We start from the raw sequence: 21,402 nt of genomic DNA, 5'->3' as shown, positions 1-21,402 counted from the left end.
CTATTTCCTATTTTCTATTTCCTATTTCCTATTTCCTATTTCCTATTTCCTATTTCCATTTCCAAGAAACGAGTGTGGAATGAAGCCTTCCGATAGTCGATATAGGGCCTATGTATTATAGACCATACTAAGGTTCCGTAGTTTGTAAGACTATGGTTGCATTGATGATGGCCTGAGTTTTGCAGTCACCCGTATTTTTCTTGTATCCTTTCTGTTTTTCTGCAAGGATGTTGTACTTATCGCAGTGTGCAGTTATGATACTGCTTAGCATTTTGTACAGACTCGAAAATATTTCATAAAACTAACATGAACTTTGTGAAACAGTTAGGCAAGCTATTTACCGAACAAGAGCTTTTGTGTGACGCATATTGCTTAACTTACTAGCACCTATTCCGCGATGTTCATTGAGCGACTTTCCCACTAGATTTGAATCGAAAAAATAACAGTGAATTTAAAAATTCGTAAAAATCGTAGCATTATAGAATAATATCCGCAGTTATAAACAAGCGACTTGAATTAAATCACAGTGTAGTTCTACGTCAACAATGCGGTCGTGTCTTGAACACAACCTCCTATAGTTTTTTTCTGGATGGAAACATCAATTGTAAATTCCAAACTAGGCTGGCGATTGAATGTGATTCAGAGAGCCAACCAGGAGCAGGGGCGTTGTAGGGACCGCTATAGCTATGTGGTGAACGAGACTGAATATTGTGCTCTGATTATTTATTAATTTATTTTATAAACATATGTAGTGAACAATATTCGTTCGTTTTTGTTTTGCAAAAATAGTTTCAATGTTTTTTTTATCGGTTTATTTACTTGAATCCGGATTTAGTCGTGTACATATTAATTTTATCTATACATGTGATAAATTACACACTATCACCATTTCCATATAAGAGTTTTCCTTTTGTTTCTCTGTTTAGTTGTACCGTACAGCTGGACGGATGTTATGAAGCTTCCAGGATGGTGTTATTAATAGCACAAATAGTCCGATGTTTCTTGTTGCAAACAGCATAGCGCATGTAGATGGATACAGACTAGAATAACGGCCGTAAATCGATCTCCACTACTGGTGATTGTGACGCTTAAGAAAGAATTTTATGACAACACACAAAAATAAGGATGCTGAGTTTTAAACTCACTATCGTTCGTTAGTTAGCAGACACGCAGTCAATTTGGCTACGAGAACCACCTGGTTTCTATGTTGTGAATGTTGTTGCTGGCGATAATGATCATATTGAATTAGTTGGAGTCAACAATTCGAATACCATCAGAATAGTTAGTTGGGGAAGTGCGGGCAAGACGGCAAGAGTGGGAGGAAAATGGACATACGATTGATTTGTAGAGTTGCATTTTGAATTTCATATTTCTGTTGATAAGAACCCCTTCTACATGTTGTTCTATAATATTTGAAGCACCTTATGACAATGAAGACTGATCAAAGATGGAAAAGGAAAACAAAAACCGAAAATCATAAGTGATGTGAACCATGAGTTTCCAAGAATACATTCCCTCTTCCCCTAATAAAACCTCAATACCACTTGTTAGACTGAGCCAATCTGTATCTACACATTTAGATAATCAACGCCCAACTTATGTACCGGCAGAACATTGCACGCATGTCGCCAGCTCACATTTACATATGGATTCGGTATGTATTGGATCCGCTATCTTAATAAACGAAGAGAAACTAGTAATTTCACAAAAAAAGTTACGCGAATCTTACTACAGATTGCCTCAGCTCGTGACAAATACATTCATCACCTCACTCACATTGGGGAGAGCCAACACACGCAACAGGTCAAAACAACATCAATAAAAACCCCCTCACTTAGGTCCAGCTTGGGGAAGACGGCAAAATCATTCCGTGAGCTGTGTCCAGGAGATACGCACGTTTGGGTGTATTTAATACGGCTTAAAAATTGTGTACCATATACAAAAATTCTACCTGTTCGATTGTGTATCAATATATTTCGACAAGTGATAACCACTGATAATACTTAGGTTCCCCCCAAGTACTGGGTGGAGAATCGATTCATTCGGTTGGAAATTGTCGCCAGAGTAACTCGGAAATGATTCAAGTGGATCTGCTATCGGCTTTCGCCATCGGTGCCATCATCCTGTTGATCTATCACTATGTTGCGAAAAAGTATGAGTACTTCCTGGCGAAGCCAGTCCCATGCATCAAACCTACGTTTGGGTTCGGCAGCACCGCTCCGATGATATTGCGCAACATGGACATCTGCTCGCTCGTTTCGAAGCTCTACAACGCCTATCCGGACGCTAGGTGAGTAAATTTAATAAACGCTCACAATCGCAAATATTATGATAAGTGTGATTGGTATTTCACCACAGTGTCGCGGGATTCTACGACCTCATGAAGCCAATTTATATGCTTCGCGATCCGGAGGTTATCAAGAAGGTCGCTGTAAAAGATTTCGATTACTTCATGGACCACACACCGACCATGACCAACAGCAACCCAGATGATAATGTCGAGAGTTTATTTGGAAACTCGCTATTCGCTCTGCGCGGTCAGAAGTGGAGAGATATGCGAGCGACCCTGAGTCCAGCATTCACGGGGAGCAAAATGAGACATATGTTCGAATTGGTCGCAGAATGCGGCCGATCGATGGTGGAGTTTTTCGCTTTGGAAGCGAAATCCGGTAAGACACTGGAATACGAGATGAAGGATGTGTGCTCTCGGTTTGCAAACGATGTAATCGCAACGGTAGCGTTCGGGATCAAGGTGGATTCGCTGCGCGATCGCGAAAATGAATTCTATGTAAAGGGCAAAAAAATGCTTAACTTCCAATCGGTTATCGTGTTAATTAAATTTCTTCTACTCAGAGCCATGCCACGGTTGATGCAGAAGCTGAAGATGGATTTTGTGGATACAACCCTAACAGAATATTTCAAAAACATGATAACTCATAACATGAAACAGCGAGAGGCACATGGTATCGTGAGAAATGATATGATTCATATGCTAATGGAGGTTCGAAAGGGAGCTCTCAATCACCAGAAAGATGAACAACAGACTAAAGACGCCGGATTTGCGACAGTGGAGGAATCCAACGTTGGAAAATCGATGCATTCCAGGGATTGGACCGAAAATGAGCTGGTAGCACAATGTTTCCTTTTCTTCCTGGCAGGATTCGACACCGTATCGACTTGTATGTCATTTCTGACCTACGAGCTTGCCATTAACCCGGATATTCAGAAGCGTCTCTACGAGGAAGTGGTTGAAATCGATCAGTCTCTCGGAGGAAAACCACTCACTTACGACGCCCTGCAGAGGATGCCCTACATGGACATGGTTGTATCGGAAGCTCTCCGCCTGTGGCCCCCCGCTGTGGTTTCCGATCGTTTCTGCGTCAAGGACTACCGTTACGATGATGGCACCGGAACAGGTTTTGTCATTGAAAAAGGAAACACCATGTGGATTCCAGCCTACGCAATTCACAGGGATCCCAAATACTATCCGAATCCCGACAAGTTCGATCCCGAGCGCTTCAACGAGGAAAACCGATCGAAGATTAACACCGGTGCATATCTACCGTTTGGCGTGGGTCCAAGAAACTGCATCGGATCGCGTCTGGCACTTATGGAGGTCAAAGCGATGGTTTACTACATATTGAAGGACTTCAGCCTGGAGCCGACCGAAAAGACCCAGATTCCTCTTCGGCTGACGAAAAATATGTTTGCCTTGCAGTCGGAGAAGGGCATTTGGTTGGAGTTGAAACCAAGAAAATGATAAATACGATACTTGCACTATTTTCTGTTCCCAATTGGAACATCTTATATTCTGTACAAATAAAAATTTCATATAATGGTCGTGTATATATGCGTCTCGACTTAGAAAATTTCTAGATAACTTGATGACTATAAATCGCCTGTTCCTGTTCCTTTAAATTTTGCGTGTTATGTCACTATTAACCATGTATTGAAGAATTTCGCAAATGAGGGTGAGCGACAAAACCCGAAAACCTCGATGCATCCAAGAACACATTAACTTGATCTAAAATGGTTCATTTGAGAAATTTGAATTTGAATTGGAACAAAATAACTGGCTGGTAATTGACAAAATAGTTAGAAAAATCACCAAAATAATCATGTATTACCATCTCGTTGGGTACATGCAAAAATAGTAAAATTAATATATGTTGTATTCATAGACACGATCGCATAGTTAACGCAGGATTACAAGCGTACTGCATTCAAATCACCTCCAATTCATTATCATTTTCGATATTAAGTTGACGAGGAGTGAAACAGATTCCTATTTTTCATATAAAGTCCCATCCTCAGTATATGTCGTTGGCTGATCGCTATCTAGAGTGGAACGAAATCGATCCCACCCATCTTCACAAAATTAAAAACACCACACCTTCTTGGTTCTACCAAAACAACAGTCAATAAAGACTGGTTCTCAGCAGTGTTACCACAAGTACAGATTTATCTGAAAAGATAAGGATTTTTCCGATGTTTTGGTACCGATTCCGTATAGTACTGCTGTTCTACGCATAGTTGTTCCATGTTACTTTTCGGCAATTTTTACTTTTCTTCATAAAACGATGTTTTCATGCATAATCTTTCGGAAAAACACGAAAAACCTGTTATTTGTTCCCAGTATTCAAAAAACAACTTCAAGCTCAATTGTCCCATGTTGAAATTCTAGGCATAACTGTCCCACCATGAATTTTTAAGCCTGTAATCAAGATTGATCGATGAAGTAAGGGGATCTTTTCATATTTCATTAAACAACAGTTTACTGTTTAGAAAAAAAAACCTGTGCATTGGTAAACTGAAACGCTTAAAGCTTCTGGTAAACAAATATAGTAGAAAACTTTGATTACGTTTTTCTCAATTGCTGATTTTAGAACATGGGAAAACTATGCGTAAAACGGCAGCAGTACAGATTAAAACTTTCTGTTCTAAAGTACAGATGGGTACCGTTTTTTGAGTGTTGAATTTATAACATGTGAGATTGGTCAAGCAGATGAGAATTATATTCTATTCCATTGATCCGACCTTCAGGGCTTCTGCGATGTTAAATCCAAGAAACTTTCCCAATCGAACAAGTAGTATTGGAAGAGTATCTAGGTTCCTACCATACACAGATTTGGCAGATAAAAATCGGTTGCCTGAAAAGAATTGACTCGCATTTCGACACTTCCATTACTTTCAGTATGTCTCACTTATCGACAACCGTCGATCGTTTTTTCTGATAACAACACAAAAATACACCTCATAGCTGCTACCGTGAAATTGTACATAGAACACCCGCAAGCTGCACTGGGATCGCACTGTTCTGACCGCCCTTTCGATCCACCACAACCTTCCAGATATATAGTATACTACAGAAACGACCGACAACTCACAGACGTCGATGTCGCTATACCACTGAACCAAAATCTGGAGAAGACCCACGGTCGCAAAAATTTCTAGTAGCGATCATTGACCATGGAACTCAAGAGTCTGTGGAGACAAAGGGAAGTCCCAAGAACCGTTTCAGTCGTTCTATCTGGAACTGGAATTGCCCCGCAGACGCTTCTGGAAGCGCTAAAAGTATTGACCATGGAGAAAGAATTGGCCGGCATTACAGCCGCACGATCATGCAGATACGTGCATTCCGCAGAGTCTAGTTCTCCTTGGCATTGAGAAGCCAGGGGGCAGGTAAAATGTTGTGGCTAGGTTTGCCTAGTTACGAAGTGTCATAACTTTGCCAACTAAAGGTGGCCGTACACTGTTTGCCCGGAGGTCAAATATTTGTTATTTTTTGACAGATAAGGTTTGATTTGATATCTGTACAAACACTATTTTGTTTGCCACTCTTCAATTTTCAACAGTAGTAAACAATATCAAACACCGAACATGGAAAAAATCAACTGAAATATTCAAGGTAACCTAACCATGTACCGACAGGTTCGAAGAACAGACTGAAAAAATATTTTAGGCATCCAATAATTGAATATTTGCTTGTCGTGTTTTGCGTAGAATATATTTGATCATGTAGTAAACAATATCAAACACCGAACATGGAAAAAATCAACTGAAATATTCAAGGTAACCTAACCATGTACCGACAGGTTCGAAGAACAGACTGAAAAAATATTTTAGGCATCCAATAATTGAATATTTGCTTGTCGTGTTTTGCGTAGAATATATTTGATCAGTACACGTTGACCAAATTTTATCTGTCAAAAAGAGTCAAATATTTGGCTTCGGTCAAACAGTGTATGAGCACCCTAAGTCTATTTTCTTTGAAGATAACATTTAATTGGAAAACAATGCTATTCAGCATTTCAAAAATTATTTGGTAAGCTCTGCGATGGGATTCCATTCTAGTTAGTGTACTATACCCTGTTCAATTTCTATAAGACTAGTTCGTTTCTTCCTTCACTCTTGTAAAATTCCGCTTAGAAAGGAAATCTCCCAAGACTAGGGAAATATATATCCCGTCGAGCAGCTTAGGATGGAAAGAGAACAAGCCAGTTGTTATCGCGTCTTCCAACGCATCGCCTGCAGTTGATCATACTGTGCATGTTAACTTGAATTTGGTTCACACATCAATTCTATCAGCTTATTTATGTATGCCGTACAACACTGATGCGATGTTTTCAATTGTCATTTTCAGAGCGAAACGAGACATTCATTTATTCGTGCAGCTTATATTCAAATGAAAGTTTCGTTCTTATATTCGTAACGTACTTACTGAAACGAATAAAAACGACGAGGTGAAATGTGTTGCAGGAGGTCAGCATAAGTAATGAGTTGCCGGCGCTTGTTATTATTGCGGTAAGCGTGTCTGCTATACCTTTCTTTGCCTCATGTAATACCACTTTTTTGAAGACACAAGTATCGATTTTCTCTTCCTCACAACCCTTCCATGTGCAAGCGATGAGATCGGGCTTTAGCACACGGGCTTGAGATTGGCTCCTTCTCTTTTCTTTCGTGAAATATTGAGAGGTGTTCAGACTTCCTGTGCGCGCGCGCGCCTAAATTTCGAGAGACGAGTATTGATTTTCTCCTCCTCACAATCCCTTCATTGTGCAAGCGATGAGACTGGGCTTCAGCACACGAGCCTGGGTTCGGCTCTTTCTCTTCTCTTCGTAAAATATTGAGACGCGCTCAAGAATACCTCGTTGCACCTCAACATGAGCGATGCACATGTGTTGTATGCATGTAAGAGAAGCTTGCGCATTAGTGCTCACGAGACTTTCTCGTGTACCTGCCTCAAAGTAACATTTGGTAGGGGGATGTTGTACTTCTGGTGTTAAAATTTTAATCTTCGCAATATGGCACGCAGAACAATTAGTAATGAAGAACTGTTCCACATAAATATCGCTGCTAAAGTCATCCACTCAATTCATTCATTTGTTGCACACAGCTCGCAATGATCGTGTGAGATACGAGGCTGAATAGGGCAAAGCACATTGCCTCTGCTACGTGCTGTGCGAAATCTCAGAAGGCCTAACCAAATGGCACTTTGAGGCAGTTACACGAGAAAGTCTCGCGAGCACTAATGCACGACCATCTCTTCGTGTACACAACACATGTGCATCGTTCGCATCGAAACGCGACGAGGCGTTCCTGAACGCATCACAAAATTTTACGTAAGAGAAGAGAAAGAGCCAATTCCTAGCTCGCGTGCTAAAGCCCGGTCTCATCGCTTGCACATGGAAGAGTTGTGAGGAAGAAAAAATCGGTAATCGTCTCTCGAAATTTAAGCGCGCACAGGAAGTCTGCTCGCTCGGCTGCCTTCTGCCTCGCTCATTTGTTGCAGACAGCTCCCAATGACTTTGTGAGATACGAGACTGGATAACGCAAAGCACACTGCCTCTTTTGCGTGCTGTGCGAGATCTCGGAAAGTCTACCAAATTAAAAGTTAACAACAGAAAAAGATGAACGGAGCAAAAAATCGACCCACCCAGATAGACTAAAAAGTATCAATCGAAAATTATTCTGACTGAAACATTTCTTGATAGGTCAAGATAGTTTTCACATTATTCTTAACGAAGATTAAGAACTACAACCGGATTCAGAAGGACTCTATCCTACCCGGTTTCGAAAATATCAATGATAATGTCACTATCCATACAAGCAAGTAAACCAAACTGTGAATCAAACACCAGAACATAGATTTTGTTGGATACAACATTGAATTTAAATCGATGAACACCCTGACAAAATCAATTCTGTTGCATAGGTAAAATTATTAGGTTTCCGAACTTCACTCACCAACACATGAAAACTAGATAGAATCTAGGAGGAAAAGGAATAGAAAAGAGAAAACAATAAATTCAAGGGAAAGTATTATACCGGTTGAGGATGGATTTCGAAAGGAATAGAAGATTAAAAGGTCTTAAAGGAAGCCCATTTTAACCAAAAGGAGATTGATCATTATTCATTTGAAAGCATTGGAGAAAAAATCCATTATAAAACCCGAAACCCATTCTATACCGAATACCAAAAATTGTTATGAATTATATACTGAATCATATTCGTATTGTTTTGTTAAAATATATTTCAAAGTCGTGTGATTAGGCGTTTTTAAAAAACCATGGCCGACATTTCAGCTGGAAGCTGGTTCCACAGAATAATTGCTCGCACGAAGAATGAGTCTCTAAAATGAGAAGTATTAACTTGAGGCAGAACAAAGTTTCGGGTTCGCGTGCCTCTAAAAGAAGTAAGTTTCTCAAAAAGGTATAATGGACCATGATGGGTTATTCTAAATAGAAAAAGAATGTAACGTATTTTAAGAAAATTCAGGAAAGAACATCCCAGTAACCAATGATGAAGATGAGAAACTCGGGAAAATGTATTTATACCGAATATCCATCTAACACACCCATTTAGCGCAATCCTCAGTCTCTCGAGAGCAGCTGCAGAAGCATTCGATGTTAGTTCCAAACCATAAGTGAAGTGAGGAAGCAGGAGAGATTTGAATAATATTATTTTCACTGTAGCAGACAGCATACTTGTAGTAAGTCTCGAGTGGCGTAGGCCAGCATAAATTTTTGAGCATTTCGTATTAATATGAGCATCCCATTCTAGATCGTACTGAAAAACAACTCCTAAGTTGGAAACTCTGTCAACATAATCAAGAACTTCATTGTTGAGAAGGATACTTGGCAAAGAAGTGGAAGATACTGAGGAAGTTCGACAGAGTGTAGTGCCGGTCACTGAATATTCTATGGTTTTCATATTTGGTGAACTTTTTATACAACTAATCTTTGGAAAGAATAATCAATTTTCCCATAAAAAAATATTTAAAAAAAAATAATAGGTTTCGATTTTGGTAACATGAATTTTGTCGACTCGTTGCGAACAAGTGCTATAACCTCAAAAATACTCGAATATTTTGAAAAGATTAGGCTAAACCATCTCTGGAATTGATGGCTAGAGCAATCACGTCCACAGATTCATTCCAGTCAATGTGACTTGTGAGGTCATATGTTATGTTTAAAGATTCTAAAGAATTCGACCCAGTGGTGATGGAAATTTTTATTGACAAGAGATCACTACGTTGGGGTCCTGGATTACATTCCACTTGCAATCTAACGATAGTGAGTTCGAGCATAGCGAAAGGTCAGTGGCACTTGGGTTACCAGGAGGTTTAGGTACACGTATAGTTTCCCCAGTGTTTCAAAACGGTCATATTGAAGCTGTTATAGAGGTCATATATCAAGAATGAACAGTTGTCGTCGAACTGCTCCCCCCAGACGGTTCCGTGAGAGTTTAAGTCTCCCAAGATCAACCGTGGCTCAGGAAGGAGAGAGCACATGTCAACAAGTTGCCTTGTCTAGTTGTCTAACTTGTCTAGTTGTCTAACTTGTCTAGTTGTCTAACGTTGTCTAGTTGTCTAACTAGAGACTGCACGCTGAGACAACTTGCAGACGATGGAATTATTTCCATCACGGGTACTAATCCCGTCGCTCTGCAAAAGTCGTTGCAAGATACCATGAACAATCTGTTCACGTGGGCCCTCAAGCTGGGTATCGAATTCTCTACGGAGAAAACTGAAATGGTCGTTTTTTCTAGGAAGCACGAACCCGCCCAATTCCAGCTTTACCTATCCGGCAAAACGATCCAACACTCTATGTTTTTCAAATACCTGGGTGTATATTTTGATTCTAAATGTACCTGGGGGAGACACATTGCGTATTTGAAACAGAAATGCCAGCAAAGAGTCAATTTTCTCCAAACAATAACCGGAACATGGTGGGGTGCCCATCCAGGAGACCTCATTCAGTTGTACAAAACAACGATATTGTCAGTGTTAGAATATGGCAGTTTTTGCTTCCGATCAGCTGCCAGGATTCATATTCTCAAGCTGGAGAGGATACAATATCGTTGCTTGCGTATAGCCATGGTGTGTTTGCATTCGACACATACGATGAGTCTCGAAGTTTTGGCAGGAATACCCCCGCTTACTCTTCGGTTCACAGAATTATCCTACAGATTTCTCATCCGTTGCAAGATCATGAATCCATTGGTGATTGATAACTTCGAAAATCTACTACAACTGACTCCTCAGTCAAGTTTTATGTCTTTATACCATGAGTACCTCACCCACGTCGTGCACCCTTCACCGGGCATCTCCAACCAAGTTTGCTTCCCATACTTTTGCAATTCCTCTGTCATTTTTGATCTGTCCATGCGACAAAAAATCCATGGAATACCACATCACCTACGCTCCGATGTTATTCCGTCGATATTTTCGGAAAAATATGGGAAAGTTGGATCTGACAAAATGTTCTTTACTGACGGTTCATACATAAACGGGTCCACTGGCTTCGGCATCTTCAATGAAAATTCCAGTGCCTCTTTCAAACTCAAAGATCCTTGTTCCGTGTATGTCGCAGAAATGGGTGCGATATACTATGCTCTAGGGATCATTGAAACACTGCCCATCGATCATTATTTTATTTTTTCAGACAGTCTCAGCTCAATAGAGGCAATCCGCTCAATGAAAGTTGATAAACGCTCATCTTATTTCCTAACAAGAATAAGACATCTATTGAATGTTTTGGTCGAAAAATTATTCAAGATTACCTTAGCATGGGTTCCCTCTCATTGCTCGATTCCGGGTAATGAGAAAGCGTACTCGCTAGCTAAGGTGGGCGCTTCAGAAGGCACACTTTTTGAAAGGCAAATTGCCTATAATGAATTTTTTCACATTCCTCGTCAGGACACACTCGTTAGTTGGCAGCGCATGTGGAGTGAAGACGAGTTCGGTCGTTGGTTACACACGATTATCCCTAAGGTTTCGACGAGTGCTTGGTTTATGGGATTGAATGTAGGTCGTTATTTCATTCGCGTGATATCTCGGCTTATGTCCAATCACTACAGCCTAAACGCGCATCTCTATCGCATTGGGCTCGCAGCAAACAATCTTTGTGATTGTGGTGATGGCTACCACGACATCGAGCATGTTGTCTGGTCGTGTATCCGGTTCCATGCTGCTCGCTCTCAGCTCCCTAGAGCACTGAGAGCACAAGGCAGACAATCGGATATCCCCGTCCGGGATATCTTAGGTAGCCGTGATCCTGATCTTCTGCTTCATCTATACCTGTTCCTCAGAAACGCCGATGTCAACGTTTAATGATGTTTCCTTCGTTGTGTCCCTGTTTCATATCCCTCCTATCCGATCTATAAACTTTTACTTAGTCGCGGCAATACATACACACACTCTTTACAGATACACGGGCCAAAGGTTGTGCAGTCCACTGATGATTCAACAAGAGCCAAAAGTTGTACCGCTCATGACAACTCTACACGAACTGATGATTGCGCCGGCTAGTGACCATTCTATCCTGGATTCCTCGAGTCGAGAAGACGCACCACGCTAGATATGGGGTACATACTAGGGAGGCGTAGCTGATCAATGGTCAGCTGCATCCCAATAGGAAGTATCCCGTGTCGGGCATACGTACAGAGCATTGGAGACAGCAACATCCCAATTACGAGAACACTTGTAATACTAACCTCGAGCCGACCGCGAGTAATCGGTTACATATTACTAACATAGATAATAAGAAAAACTGTCAAAATATTGAACTCCGGCCCCGTCAGGCTAGCGCCATATGAGCCTTGATAAAAATATATATTTTGGAAAAAAAAAAAAAAGTTGCTTGCGACTAAACCGCAGCTCTCGGATTCCAATACAAGCTGACAATACAGAGATCTTTACCTCTGATGTTTGCATGACAAGCAACAGCTTCGATCTCTCCAATAGGTGGAAAGTCAATTCGAAAAAATGAGTGGCACTCATTGATCCCCAATAGCATTCCTCCGTATCTGTCATCACGGTCCAATCGTAAAATATCAAAATCGTGGATAGAAAGATCATTTCGCAAAGAAATTCATGTTTCGGACAGAGCAAACACATCACAATTAATGTTATGAATCAAAAATTTGAACGTATCCATTTTAGGGATAAGACTACGACCATTCCGACGACTAGAACACTGTGAATTCCACTGTGATATCTCCGACCTCTCTATTGAAATTAGCCATCGAGAGGGATAATCATCGCAGAGAGGGGCCATGTTTGCATCAATAATCTCAATGGTCGCATCGATCCCACACCTGTAAATGATACACTAGAACAGATTTGGGTTAAGGTGAAACTGCAACACTGTCTTATTAGTGTCGGCTTGTGCTTCGCTACTAGACGGCTTCAGCTTACATGGATTGTCTCAAATCAATTATATTACTAATCGAAATGAACGAATTTTGGATTTTGCTCTGGTGAATGAAACTACGCTCTCTCGATGCCATCTCGAAGAAGCTGCAGAACCACTTACCGCTCTTGACGCCGACCATCCTGCTTTGGAGGTAACAATTAGTCTCTCACAGTCCATCGTACTTATTAACATTCCGGATGAGCCTGGACTTGACTTTCACCGAGCCAATTCTGAAGGATTACTAGAAGTCCTACGCCAAACTGATTGGCATTTCCTAGAATCCGAAAATGAAGTAAACGTTGCAGTTGACTGCTTAACAAGTTTGCTTAAAGGTTACATGGTTGGTTTTATCCCATTGCGTGGACCATCCCCCAAGCCACCCTGGGGAAACGCACACCTGAGACGTTTGAAACGACTGAGATCTAAGGCACTTCGAGACTATTGCCAGTCCCGCTGTGTATTCACCAAGCAATGTTTCGCACGGGCTAGTAACAGTTATCGAACGTTCAACCGCTATTTATACAAACGCTACTGCATAAGAACTCAAGAAGATTTACGTAGACATCCCCGAAATTTTTGGAAATTCGTGAATTCAAAACGGAAGGATAACAATGGACTACCCGCGGAGATGGGCAGTGAAGTAGCCAATTCCACCGCAACAAAATGTAACCTTTTTGCAACTCACTTTATTTTTTTTTTTTTTAATTCGTTTATTTTTACAGGCTCAGTTACTTAAGTTTAAAGGAGCCGAATTCTTAAATATAATTTTAAAACTATATATATAAACAATTTTCTTACATCTATGGTTAGTAAGGTGGAAAACCGATTACTCGCGGTGTACTCGAGTTTAGGAGGGTGACATATTTTTAGGAGAAGGATGGGATATAAGGAAATTGTAACAATGTTGATGAACACTCAATTTATAAATCTATTCGTATGTCTATAGTGTATTTACATTTCAACTTATTCTACTATTTATAGCAAGGGGACGAATTACCCGCAAAGGAAGGAAAGGAGGGTATAAGGATGTAGGGGCAATCACACACGAAGATCTATAGCTTTAAGGAAAACATATATATGGGACATGTAATCAAGGTCGAACCGAGCCAACACATCTCTCACCGGCACATTGGGCTGTCTTCCTCGGGCCCGAAGGGAGTTTTTTAAATTCGATCTGGCGACCAGATACACCTCGCACGACCAAACAATGTGCTCGATGTCGTGATAACCTTGGCCACAAACGCAGAGATTGCTGCTGGCAAGATTGAAACGGAAGAGTAGTGCATCTAACGAACAGTGATTGGACATGAGTCGGGAGAAGGTGCGAATAAAGTCCCGACTCAAGTCCAGACTTTTGAACCACGGTTTGAGGCTAACCTTAGGGATAATCGAGTGAAACCACCGGCCCAATTCATCTTCATTCCACTTGCGTTGCCAGTTAGCGATGGTATTTTTGCGGACTAAAGAATAAAATTCATTGAAGGCGATTTGACGCTGATAAATATCGCCTTCAATTGCACCTACCTTTGCTAATGAGTCAGCCCTCTCATTACCCGGAATGGAGCAATGTGAAGGGACCCAGATAAAGGTAATGACATAACAGCGTCTGGATAAAGCACTCAAAATTTCTCGTATTCTCTCAAGGAAGTACGGCGAGTGCTTTTCCGGCCTCACTGAACGGATAGCTTCGACAGAGCTAAGACTATCCGTTACAATGTAATAGTGCTCAACAGGTCGTGAGGCGACGCTGTCCAGCGCCCAATGAATTGCTGCCAATTCAGCAATATACACTGAGCAAGGATTCTGAAGACTGTGTGAGGTGCTAAAAAATTCGTTGAACACTCCAAATCCTGTGGACTCGTTTATAGTGGACCCATCAGTAAAGTACATATTATCACAATTGATACCCCCATACTTTTCATCGAAGATCGTTGGAGCGATCCTCGATCGTTGGTAATCTGAATATCCATGGATATCTTGCTTCATGGACAGATCAAAATGCACAGAGGAATTGATGTAGTCAGGGAAACAAACACGGTTGGGAATATACGAAGAAGGATCAACCTGCATGGAGATGAATTCATGATATGAACTCATGAATCCGGAGTGAAAATTTAGCTCGATCAGCTGCTCAAAATTTCCGATCACCAATGGGTTCATGACCTTACACCGGATGAAGAACCGAAGAGATAATAAATTGAAGCGATCTTTTAGTGGGAGTAGGCCTGCCAAAACCTCGAGACTCATGGTATGCGTTGAGGGCATACATCCCAACGCAATACGGAGACAAAGATACTGAATTCGCTCGAGTTTAATGAGGTGTGTTTTGGCAGCTGATTGAAAACAGAAACTGCCATACTCCATCACTGAGAGAATAGTTGTTCGATACAACATTATAAGATCTTCTGGGTGGGCTCCCCACCAGGTGCCGGTAATTGTACGGAGAAAGTTTATTCTTTGTTGGCATTTTTTACTCAGATACCTAATATGGGCCCCCCAAGTACATTTGGAGTCGAACCAGACCCCAAGATACTTGAATGACATAGCATGAGTGATCGGTTTACCCAAAAGTTGAAGCTTTGGTTTTGCTGGTCTATGCTTCCTAGAAAAAACCATCATCTCTGTTTTCTCCGTGGAGAATTCGATCCCTAGACCAATGGCCCAGGCTGAAAAATTGTTCAAAGTATCTTGTAAGGGTCCTTGCAGGTCGGATTCGTTTGATCCTACGACAGACACCACTCCATCATCTGCAAGTTCTCTTAGGCTGCAATTTTGTGTAAGGCAATTGTCGATGTCGCTTACATAGAAGTTGTACAAAAGGGGGCTTAAACATGAGCCCTGGGGGAGGCCCATGTAAGAGACCCGACTTACTGCCGAATCTCCGTGAGAAAAGTTCAAATGTTTCTCACAAAGCAAGTTATATAACATATTATTCAATAGAGGCGGCAGACCCCGAGAGTGTAATTTGTCCGACAAAACCTCAATTGAAACAGAATCGAAGGCCCCCTTTATGTCCAAGAATACTGAAGCCATTTGTTTTTTTTCGGCGTAAGCCATTTGAATTTCTGAAGAAAGCAACGCAAGACAATCATTCGTCCCCTTGCCCCTGCGGAACCCATATTGTGTATCTGAGAGTAGGCCATTCGTTTCAACTCATCGATCAAGGCGAAACAAGATAATTTTCTCCAACAATTTCCGTATACAAGACAGCATTGCTATTGGGCGGTACGAATTGAAGTCGGACGCGGGTTTTCCGGGTTTTTGAATAATTATAACTCGTACTTGTCTCCAATCATCTGGAACAATATTATTCTCCAGAAACCGATTGAATAAATTCAACAAGCGATGTTTCGCCACATCAGGGAGGTTTTTCAGCAAGTTGAACTTAATTCTATCCGATCCCGGAGCAGAATTGTTACATGTGAGCAGAGCAAGAGAGAATTCTACCATCGAAAACTCGGAATCAAGATCGCACCTATCTTGTGGTATATCTCGAACAATTTTTTGCACAGGAGCGGAATCGGGACAAACCTTCCGTGCAAAATTAAAAATCCATCGATGTGAATATTCTTCGCTTTCATTCGATGAAGAGCGATTTCTCATGTTTCGAGCCACTTTCCATAATTTTTTCATTGACGTTTCTCGTGACAAACCTCCCACGAAATTTCGCCAATAAGCACGTTTTTTCCCTTTGATTAAGTTTTGAAATTGATCTTCAAGGGCTAAATACGTTTGAAAATTTTCAGGGGTTCCACGTTTCCGAAAAGCTTTAAATGCATTCGATTTTTCTACATAAAGCTTGGAACATTGGCTATCCCACCATAGATTGGGACGCCTTCGGGAAATGGTGGAACCTGGGATGGGTTTCGTTTGAGCGCGAACCGCGCTGTCATAGATCAAACGAGAAAGGAAGTTATACTCCTCCAATGGAGGTAAACCATCTCTGGAATTGATGGCTAGAGCAATCGCGTCCGCATATTTTTTCTAGTCAATGTGTCTTGTGAGGTCATATGCCATGTTTATAGATTCAGAAGAATTCGACCCAATGGTGATGGAAATTTTGATTGGCAAGTGATCACTACCGTTGGGGTCCTGGATTACATTCCACTTGCAATCTAACGATAGTGAATTCGAGCAAAGCGAGAGGTCAAGAGCACTTGGGTTAGCAGGAGGTTTAGGTACACGTGTTGTTTCCCCAGTGTTCAAAACGGTCATATTGAAGCTGTTACAAAGGTCATATATCAACAATGAACGATTGTCGTCGTACTGTTCCCCCCAGGCAGTTCCGTGAGAGTTGAAGTCTCCCAAGATCAATCGTGGCTCAGGAAGGAGTGAGCACATGTCATCAAGTTGTTTGCGGCTAACCACAGCTCTCGGAGGCCAATACAAGCTGACAATACAGAGGTCTTTGCCTCTGATGTTTGCATGACAAGCAACAGCTTCGATCTCTCCAATAGGTGGAAGGTCAATTCTAAAAAATGAGTGGCACTTATTGATCCCCAAAAGCACCCCTCCGTATCTATCATCACGGTCCAAGCGTATAATATTAAAATCGTGGAAAGAGATATCATCTCGCGAAGAAAGCCAAGTTTCGGACAGAGCAAAAACATCACAATTGTAGTTATGAATTAAAATTTTGAATGTATCCAATTTAGGGATAAGACTACGACAATTCCACTGTAAAACAGTGATATCTCCGACCTCTCTATTTGAATTAGACATCAAGAGAGATAATCATTGCAAGGAGGGGCCATGTTTGCATCAATTGTTGCAAAATTGTCTTTAATACTGGAAGCATTGAGATGACAAGGGTTCTGATGGAGTCGGAAACATTAAAACACTTGAAGATTTGGTCCAAAAGGTCAGACAACTTTATAAATCCCGATTGGGAAGTTGAACTGGACGGAAAAATAGGGACAGTTGGGGTTTTTGATGTCCCCTCGAGTGCTGGGCCATTCGAAGGTGAATTATTCCCACGGAAACCAGGAGGAACCTGATTTTGCTTGTCCGCTGCACTCGATTTTTTAGGCATGCTAACAGGGGGTATCACCGGAGGGGCTTGTCCTTGAACTTTGGGAGTGGTCACATTTTTGCGCCGGGGATTCCCTTGGAAAATGAACGGTGTGCCCCCGTTAGCTGTGTCCGCTTCTATTTCGTCAACGGGCAACGTGGCGAAGACATTTTGTGTGTTGATTGGTTGTTGTTGTTGGGCCAGTGGAGAAGCGCCCTTTAAAATATCCGCAAAAGTGCGTTTCGAGCGTTCCTTCAAAGAGCGCTTCTGTTTCTCCCAGCGACTCTTGTAATTTTCACAAACTGAGAGCTCGTGTGGGGATCCCCCGCAATATGGACATTTATGCTCAGTCGCACTGCAGGATTTCCCCTCATGTTGCTCTCCGCAAGTGGCACAGCGCTCCTTGTTGGCACAATAATCCGAAGTGTGACCAACTGACTTGCATTTGTTGCAAGTCATGGGCTTTGGCACGAAGAGTCGCACAGGTAGTCTCAATTTGTCCACCATAACGTAGTCAGGGAGGGCGGCACCAGCAAAGGTGACTCGAAACGAGTCGGACGGCGTAAATTTAGTTTGGTCCCCATCATGGGAAAGTTTCCCGAGTTGGCGACAGTCCAAGATTTTCACTTCCATTGAGGGGAGCTTGTTGAACTTGCCTTTTCCTTCTGCTTTTATTTGTTCGCTCGTCAGACCCGTTTCAGTTATCACCCCCTCAATTTCTACGTTATGGGAGGGTATAAATGTTCGATATTCGAGAGTGAAATGTTGATCAGCAACAATCTCGTTTGCGTGTTTCCGTTCATTCACGACAACTCGCAATTTGTTCGGTCTAACCCTGCGAATTTCAGATACAGAAGTGTATCTGGCCAGATCTTTCATGATCTGAATCACGTTAAGGTTTTTTCCTTTCGGTTTTGGCCGGAGGAAAACAACCCAAGGGCCAGTTCCAGGTGCATCTTCTGGATAAACTCTGACACGTAGAGCGGCGACAACAGAGGGGGAAGACGAGGACGAGGACGAGGACGAGGATGAGGATGAGGACGAGGACGAGGATTGGGTTTGATCGGAAGCATCAGAAGGGGGAAGCGAAATCGATGATGGGAGAGGGGGAGTGGAAGTAACAGTGGGTTGAGAAGGGAGGCTTGCAATTTTCTTAGAGGGGGGCTTGGTAGGATGAGCGGATTCGTCCCCAGAAGAATTATCTTCCTTATGAGGGACTCGTTTGTTTTTTTCCAGATCTGGAGATCCTCCACTATTCTCCATTTTACAAAAATTTCTGTCTTATTTCTAAATTATTTTTGATTTTAACAATAATCTTAATATATAAGTTGTTCCAATAATGCGCTCTACTGCCCTAATCAGGGAGAGACAGAGGCTACGCGCTACGGAGACAACACAATAGCGCAAGAATAGCTTACGCAGCCACGTGATGATGAATCCCGTTTGCGACAGTCACGCGATGGCGATCCCGTTATGCCGAATCAGTTCAACAGCCGCAATCCGGCTCGCTGCAAGAGCGCTGCTTCCTTTGTTCCTTCGTTCCACTTCACAAAAGGTCAGGTCGAAAGCGGACAGCAATGACCTTCACTCGTACACGATTCACTCGTACCAATAGCACAATAGCAAAAGTGGCAACGCACAATACCGACACTGAACTTTACTCGTCAAGAGTTGGATAGCGAATGAACTCACTTTAGAAGTGCGTTCAATGATTCGACTTTGTCGGGATGCCGTATTATAGTCGCTTGTAGAGATACACCTAGAGATGTGTGTCATCTGAGAAACCTCGCGGTCTCACCGGACCAAGTGAAATTCGCCATAAACAAATTGAAGTGTTCAATGTCTAGTCCCGATGGCATTCCCTCCTTCATCATTAAAAAATGTGACGAGGAGTTGTCCACACACTGCACTCTTCAATCTCTCATTAAGACAACGTTGCTTTCCCACCTGTTGGAAGACGTCAATCATGTTTCCTGTGTTCAAAAAAGTCACAGAAGGTTGTGTCCGAGACACGACCGCATAGTTGACGTAGGATTACATTAGGCTATCTGTCGCATGCTGATTTTGGATGTTTGAAAAAAAATATTGTTAAACTCTTTGATAATGATCTGATGGCCCTGAAAAGGGCCGTTTGGTTTGGTTGTTGGGTATTTTTTGTTCATATCACCAGTGTTACAATCGAGCTTTCGGTATCAGTGATAGAAAGTTGTTTCAGCTCCAAGGCACGTTTACGAGATTGGCGCTCATATTGCGTGAACATATATTTCGACATATTTACTCGCGTAAAACTTTATGGAGCAACAAAAACAACAATTCACTTCTGTTGTTTTTTTGGCAGCAGTAGATTTTTCGGAGCCGCTGCTGCTTATTTCTGTTTTTATTTTGGTGGTTTTGGTTGACACCATCACGTCGAGCTAAACGGCGAATAGCGAGTTTAATTCACTGGATATTGTCATGTAGAACCTTGCGATACGCTTCGATCCTCTTTTGCCTTCCTTGCCGCATGAAGTCATGTTGGTTGATGTTGATCTGATGTGACCACACTTAAAACACTAAAAACATATATGTTTACCGATCTGAGCGTCGAACAAAATGAGAAATCTGATTGAGCAGCAGCATCAGCAGAAAGAGAGAACATGCCTGAAACTTTCTGCTCATGATGTTTGCTGATGCCATCAGTACTGGACCGATGCGGGACACAGCTCGATTGTTGATGTTAAGCCTCGATGTTTACCGCCGCTGCTGCTGCTACTGCCACTTAAGTTCGATATGAGACACAGCTCAATTGTTAGCCGCTCAGATTCGATGCTCGTCTTGAAGTTCACTGCTGCACTTTCACGATTCCAAGAAGCGTGTGCTCGCACTTCTGATGAAGAGAGCGTGCCCGAAATGCTCCGCTCGCGATGCTTGCTGCTGCCACTAGTAGAGTAGTAGTAGTTTGCCGCTGCTTATACTGCCATAGAAGCTTGATGTGAGGCTCAGCTAGCCTATTGTCCACATAGCTGCGATGCTCGTCTATATATTAGCCGCGTCCACTGCTGCTGCTCTCCACTGTTGTCCGTTCCACGTCCGTTGTAAAAATGAATAAAATCCACGAACGCTCCATCCTTTTATATCATTTGGTATGTGTGAAGTAGGCGCCTGCTACTCGATTGTCATGCAGCTTGCCGGTGAACGAACGAATCGGGCGCGAAAAAGAAATGACGTCAATTTCGATCAATCAGGCCTAGGTATCTTCTGTTTGGATAGTGGTTGAGATTTTTTAATTGTTCGATTGTTAGTTACATGATATATATTATTTTATTCAATGTGAAGAATTATTATGGAGTGCCGACAACGTATGATGCAAACATCTCATCAATCCATCATGAAATGAATGAGCAATAAGCGTTTGAAATTGGACGGGTCGCTCATTTATTTTCTAACGATCATTTATTTTCTAACCGGGAAGCAGTTGACATACTACGCTGCGCTTTTATGTACATGAAAAACCACTTTTAACATGCGGGGGAAAAATCTTATATGAAAATTGCCAGATGTCAATGTTGCCAAGCGTAGTTATTGATGGTTAACCCTTCCGTTACGAGCGTCGTCTATAGACGACATCCGCGCGACAAGCTGTGTGTACGAGCGTCGTCTTTAGACGACATGAAATTCATACTGCTCTTCGATCACACCAGCGCGATGTGCATA

The 21,402-nt window shown here is 41.9% G+C and overlaps 2 protein-coding genes across 17 annotated transcripts in view; both read left to right on the top strand.

Annotated features, from left to right (window-relative positions):
• Positions 1–21,402, top strand: part of LOC129778078 (uncharacterized) — a 171,267-nt gene that overhangs the window by 38,182 nt on the left and 111,683 nt on the right. The gene's annotated exons all lie outside the window — the stretch shown is intronic.
• Positions 1,838–3,850, top strand: LOC129778080 (probable cytochrome P450 9f2). Its single transcript, XM_055784749.1, has 2 exons — positions 1,838–2,290; positions 2,359–3,850. The coding sequence occupies exons 1-2, from the start codon at positions 2,076–2,078 to the stop codon at positions 3,758–3,760; spliced, it is 1,617 nt and encodes a 538-aa protein (XP_055640724.1). The 5' UTR covers positions 1,838–2,075; the 3' UTR covers positions 3,761–3,850.

Source organism: Toxorhynchites rutilus, chromosome 3, assembly GCF_029784135.1.
Source record: "Toxorhynchites rutilus septentrionalis strain SRP chromosome 3, ASM2978413v1, whole genome shotgun sequence".
In the NCBI taxonomy this organism is placed as follows: Eukaryota; Metazoa; Arthropoda; class Insecta; order Diptera; family Culicidae; genus Toxorhynchites; species Toxorhynchites rutilus.
Note: the sequence above shows the minus strand (reverse complement) of the source record. Positions and strands in the feature narration are given on the sequence as shown.

Excerpts from the sequence above, each read along its gene's own strand:
- LOC129778080 (XM_055784749.1), top strand. The coding sequence starts at position 2,076 with ATGATTCAAGTGGATCTGCTATCGGCTTTCGCCATCGGTGCCATCATC. Across the intron at positions 2,291-2,358 it reads AACGCCTATCCGGACGCTAG|TGTCGCGGGATTCTACGACC; the intron begins GTGAGTAAATTT and ends ATTTCACCACAG.